A 5736-nucleotide genomic window follows, 5' to 3' on the forward strand; every position below is an offset into this window, starting at 1 on the left:
TCACATAGCAAGGGCTGCCTGCCGCAGCCGCGACGACGACGCCGCGAGCCGGCGGCCAAGCGACACCTCCATCGGCGTGGACTGGCCCGGCATGAACACCGTCAGCGGCGGCAGGTCATCGCTGTCCGCGCCCACAACCAGGGACGGCGCAGCCGCAGGCGCCGCCGGGGCAGCGACGCGGCCGCCAGCGCGCGACGGCACCAGGCAGGGCTCCTCGACAAACGCGAGGTGGTCACCCGGACGCAGCACAACCTCCCGCCGCGCCAGCAGCGGCACCGGCTCGCCGTTCAGCCGCAGGCTGCAGCCGCGCGACTCGGCCGCCGCGACCGCGCCACTGGCCAGCAGCTGCGCGAGCGTGCAGCGCGCAGGGACGCCCTCCACGCGAACGCCACGCGGGCCGCTGATCAGCACCTGGGCAGCGTGCGCCTCCAGGTCCTCATCGCTCACGGGCTGGATGCTGAAGCGCGCCATGAAGCGCGCGTCCAGCTCAGCTGCAGCTGCGGCCGGCGAGCCGCCCGACGCAGGCGACCCCTGCTGCTGGTGGTGCTGCTGCTGCTCAGATGGCGGCGCAGCGTACGCAGCCGCCACCGCTGCCGGTGAGCCCACAGCTGGCGAGGCGGCCGCCGATGCAGCGGCTGCGGCCGCCTCAATGAGCGCCGCGATCGCAACGTCGCGCTGCAAGCTGCCGCCCTCGCGGACCTTTGCGTCTCGCAGGCGCAGCTTCTCAGCAGCTACCCACTTCTTCCACTGCACCAGGCGGTCCAGCCAGAGGTCCTCGCGGGACAGCTTCTCCTTGTACCGCCAGTGGGCCGCAAAGCCGTACTCCGCAATGTAGTGCATCTTGGGGGTGCGAATCTGGGGTGGGATGTCGAGGAATGCGTTGGTTGCATGTGAGGATTGCAGGAGGGTTGCAGATAGAATCGCGTCTGACGGTCCACGGCTAGGGCGGGAGGGCGGCAAGCCTGCAGTGTGCACTCACAAGGCCGGGGGTCCACAGGCTGACGGCCTTGCACGAGAGCCTGCATACAGCCCAGCGCGCACCTGGACCTCCAGGAGCGCTGCAGGCAGGCCTGTGACATCGTCCGCCACTGCGGCATCCCCGGCTGCGGCGGTGACGCTGGTGTGCAGGCTCTGGTAGCCATTGCCCTTGCGGTTGCGGATGTAATCCTGGGTTTGAGGATAGGCGACACAATGAGAGTTGCACAAAATGCGACGAAATTGGGCAGGCCCACTGAGCCGGAAAAAGATGCAGGCGCAGCCATCTGTCCACAACTGGGCTGTGCTGCGGCCGTGAACGACCCCAGGGCGCGCGCCGATCCCAGGACCCCCAAAGCTCGCACCGCCCACCTTGAAGCGCCCAGGAACTGCGGCCCAGAGGCCCTCGACCTCCCGCAGCGCCCTGTAGCAGTCGTGCTTGTGCGGCACCACCACCCTCAGCGCCGCCACGTCGTACACCTCGTCAATGCGCTCCACGCCCAGGCCCCCGGCCTGCAGCTTGCGCCACACGCCGTAGATGTTCTTCACGCGGCCGCTGACATCCACCACCTCCAGGCCAGCCGCCGCCAGCGCCGCGCGGACCTGCGCCACGCGCATCGGCAGGTCGATCGCGGCCGTGCGCGCGGCGACGGCGGCGGACACAGCCTCGTAGTCCTCAGGCTGCAGCGTCTTGAAGGCCAGGTCCTCCAACTCCGCCTTTACGCTCCACGCGCCAAGGCGGTTGGCCAGCACCGAGAACACGTCCAGCGTCTCGCTCGCCATGCGCACCTGGGTGAGTGGAATGCAATGCGCGGTGGATGGTATGCAGGGCCGGCTGTTGGTGAGATGGCCCAGCGGTTGGTGCGCTGTGAGTGGCAAGGTGCCGCCGGGCCATATGCAACAGGATCGCCCGCATTCTCAACACCTTGCTGCCACAGACGCGCTGTTCAAAAGCGGAACCAAAGGGCGTGCTTTGACCCGCCTGCACACCTGCTTGCAGCGCGCGAGGGACCCTATCGTGCGCATGTTGTGCAGGCGGTCTGCCAGCTTAATGAGCAGCGCGCCCACGTCCGACATTGACGTCAGCATGTCCAGGATGGAGGCCGCCTCAAGGGAGTGCGCGTTGTCGCGATACAGCTGCGACACCTCGCTCAGGCGCGTCACCTTCTCCACCTGTTCACGAGGCAGGGGGGGGGGGACGGCGAGCCCCACAAATAAGCGCCCGCCTCGTGACGCGCACCAAACGCATTATGCGATTGCGACCAGCAAGTGGCAGAGCAGATTCCACCATTGCTGTCACCACCAGCCGTGACCAAAAGATTGTGCGCCTCGAGGCGCCGAAGAAGGGGGGAAGGGGGGGCCCGCGCACCAGCTCGACGCAGGAGCGCGGCACGTACTCCTCCAGCTGGCAGGCCGTGACGCGCGTGTCACTCAGCACGTCGTGCAGCAGCCCCGCGGCCACAGTCTCCTCGGGCAGCCCGAGCTCGGCCAGGATGGCAGCTGTCGCCAGGCAGTGTGAAAGCACGGGCTCGCCGCTCTTGCGGACCTGGCCGGCGTGCGCGCGCGACGCGGCGGCGTACGCCGAGCGCACGACGGGCGCGTCGAGCACAGGGTGCTGCGGCACCAGCGCGTTGAGCGGCGACATGTCCGGCTCCGCCAGCTGCTGCTGGTCCTGATGGGACGACAAATTTGGAGTGTTTAGGGGGTTTGTCAAGCAGAGGCGGCAACGTTTCAAACATGGGCGTGCGGGAAGGGCGTGACCTAGTACCCACAGGGGCTGTGAGCGCGGGCCTGGCGCCTGTCCAGTCCGAGCAACGAGCACCGCGACGAGGCGGGGAGACACACGGCCGACGGATATTGTGGCGATGAGGGTTCTGGAAAAAAACATGTCTGTCCCTGCAAGCACCCGCACCGCACCTGGGCATGCAGAAAGCTGAGCGACGGCGACGCCGACCCATAGAGATCAAACGGCGCCGCGAACGACAGCGATCCGGCCAGGGGCAGGTCTGACAGCGCCATGCTCAGCAGGCTGGGCTTGGTCTCGCGGCGGCCCGGAGACAGTGGACCCAGGGCGGCCGCGAGCGGCGGCGCACGTGCGTCAAGCGGCACGTCGGCCTTGACGTCAAAGCCAAACTGCATGCTGCCGGCCTTGACTGCCGTCGCCCCGCTCGGCGGGCGAGCTGCCGAGCCGCCCGTCGATGCGACTGACATGCTGCGCGACGTGGTGCCCGTTGAAAAGCTGAAGCAGGGCGCTGGCCGGAAGGGCGAGGCACCGCTGTCCGCTGGCTTGGCGACGCCGCCATCGCTGATGCGCGCCACGCGCGCAGACCCACTGCGAGCACCGATGGGCAGCGCAGGGCTCCTCGAGGCGGTTGGGGGAGAGCACGCCACCATAGGCATCGCTGGTGGTTGCGCTAGGGCCGCGAGGCCCGAGGGCTAAATACCACCGACGGAGGCCCTTCCACTGCTGGGGGTGGCGACGCTGCGAATGCTGTGTTGAAGGCTTATATATTCAGTAGGCCTGGCCCCCGGCGCAGGAAGGCGCCGGGGAGGGGCGTCCTGGCCTCCCCTGCGCGAGTCCCGGCTTGGGCCCCCGAGCTGGCCAGCTAGGCAAAGATAACAACAAGTGTGCGCTTCAGTGAGAGCAGTCAACCACAACAGATGTGTGAGAGCTGACGGTGCCCCGCCAAAGGCGTGCGAATGAAGCTGTTCGTGAGTATGAGTGTCAGTTTGCTCGTTTTGAAGCTGGAATTACAACGCACGTGCATGGTGAAGTCCCTAGGGAAGGGCGCAAGGCGTTTATTGACGCGTCATGGGCGCTGTTCGTGCATGTGTCATGTTGCTTGGCTGCGGCTGGGTATCCCCCTCGCAGGTTGAGCTACTTGTGCCGCAATAGAAAGCCACCGTCATTTCACTTCCCCCAGGCGCAAACGAGGCTGGCCGTTGTCCGGTAGATCATCAGAATCTTCGCGGGGCAGCCGCGACAGCAAACTTAACAATCAACACGCTCCCAGACGCATTATCATCAGCGACTTGGGCGACGCACATTCTGGAGACACGCGGCGTGGGGGAGTCAGCGCTACATTTTGACTAGCGTGCGCCATACAGTACCACACACCGCTGGCCCTGAAATGTGCATCAAATGTGTGGTTTGCGCCATCTGTGCCCGGCACGTGGCTTTCAAAATCCAGACAGGTGAAGGTAGCAGGGAGGATCAACAATCTGTTTGCGCAGCCCTTCCTTCCCAGTCTGGTTTCTGTTGCGGGCAGCTGCCCCACTTTGCTCAGGGCAAGCGCCACGGTATTGACGTTGATGATCATGTTGCTGGCACACGGCTTGTGATCGAAACCTGAACGGCCTCCGGGGGTTGCGTCAGTCCGGCAACGCAGGAGCGGTTGGTATGGACAGGAGCCAGCGCAGGCTCTCGGTCACCCGTAATGATGATGCGCGGGAGGTGTGCGGGCTGAGCCGAGCACCCATCATGCAGAGGGTGCTGGCTAGGCGCCACACCGCGCACCGTTGCGTGCAGGTGTCGGAGCCGGATGTCCGCCCCCGTTGGCGCCGTCACCGCCATGGGAGAGGCCATGGCTTGTGGCAGCATGCTCACAGCAGCATCACATCTGTTCTCTCATCATTATGAGAGGCCTGCAAGCAAGGAGCTATCCCAAAAGGAAATCCTTACAGCACTGAATCAGACATTCAAGCATCAGCCAGAGCCATGTGAACTTGCTATTTACATCCAAGAACCCCCTATCGCTGCTCCCCAAGCCGCAGCAGCAGCCACCGCAGCAGCCGCGCCTCCTCCGCCACCGTGCGGCCCTCCAACTCCTCCCCGCCGCCCTCCCCGCCTCCCGTCGCCCCAGCCCCAGCAAACGCGGCCGGCACTTTGGCGCCTGCGGCCTCTGCTGCCTCCAAGAACGCCTGCACCTCCTGCCAGCTGGCGTCCTTGAACGTGATGGTGTGCTTTGCCAGGCCCTCCAGAGTGGCCAGCAGGCAGCGCTTGGCGTAGAACCAGGTGTCGGTCGACAGCTTTGAGGGCAGCGGCTCGAGGGACTTGATGATGCGTGACACCCCGAACTCATAATTCCCCTGGGCCAGGTGGGGGGAGCGGGGAAGGGCGACGGGGACGGGGACGGGAAGCAGTCCGGCTCAGGCGCATGCCTCTGTTTGTCGTGGGGGCTGGCAAACGATGCTGTAGCAGGAGGTCCAGCTTCAAGGCTCGGCGGGTGAGCAGCCAAGCAGCATGATGAACGCAAGCCACACAGCAGCCACGCTCCCAACCGCAGCTCGCCCGCCCGCGGGTAAAGGGCAGCCAGTAATGCAACGCAGCCGTGGCCACAGGCAGTGCCCCGGCCATTCGCGCTCACCTTTGAGCAGTACAGGGTGCCTATGACGAGGTTAATGATGGCCAGGTGCAAGTGGTTGCTGCCCCCGCCGCGCGCCCCAGGGCCCTGCGCTGCACTGGTGCCCTCCTCGTCGGCGGCGTCCTCCGCCGCCTCCACGCGGCGCATCAGCTCCTCCGCCTCCTCATTCTGGCAGGTTTGCATGGGGAGCAGGGGGCGCAGTGCGAGGTCATGAGGGGGGAGCGGCCTGGATGCCAGCAATCAGGCATGTCCGTGATAGGTCCCTTGTGCACAAGGGTTTCCTCATGCGCACACCCACACCCACACCCACCCCCCCCCCACACACACACACACGCTCACACAACACACACACATGTGCGCGCACACACACACACACACACACACACACACACACACA

The 5736-nt window shown here is 65.8% G+C and overlaps 2 protein-coding genes across 2 annotated transcripts in view; both read right to left on the bottom strand.

Annotated features, from left to right (window-relative positions):
- MNEG_2994 (hypothetical protein) lies at positions 1 to 3375 on the bottom strand (the record flags this gene model as incomplete). The annotated part of the gene is made up of 6 exons (XM_014048531.1): positions 1 to 855; positions 1042 to 1167; positions 1348 to 1764; positions 1966 to 2148; positions 2345 to 2647; positions 2893 to 3375. The coding sequence occupies 6 exons, from the start codon at positions 3373 to 3375 to the stop codon at positions 1 to 3; spliced, it is 2367 nt and encodes a 788-aa protein (XP_013903985.1).
- A 1350-nt stretch (positions 3376 to 4725) lies between these two features.
- MNEG_2995 (Tetratricopeptide repeat protein 30B) overlaps positions 4726 to 5736 on the bottom strand; it is a gene marked incomplete at both ends in the record, with an annotated part of 4173 nt that continues 3162 nt past the window's right edge. Inside the window, 2 exons of the mRNA XM_014048532.1 lie at positions 4726 to 5064; positions 5343 to 5507. Of these exons, the coding sequence (XP_013903986.1) occupies positions 4726 to 5064; positions 5343 to 5507 (504 nt within the window). The remainder of the gene's footprint in view (positions 5065 to 5342; positions 5508 to 5736) is intronic.

The sequence above is a fragment of the Monoraphidium neglectum genome (genome assembly GCF_000611645.1).
Source record: "Monoraphidium neglectum strain SAG 48.87 unplaced genomic scaffold scaffold00360, whole genome shotgun sequence".
NCBI classification, from domain to species: Eukaryota; Viridiplantae; Chlorophyta; class Chlorophyceae; order Sphaeropleales; family Selenastraceae; genus Monoraphidium; species Monoraphidium neglectum.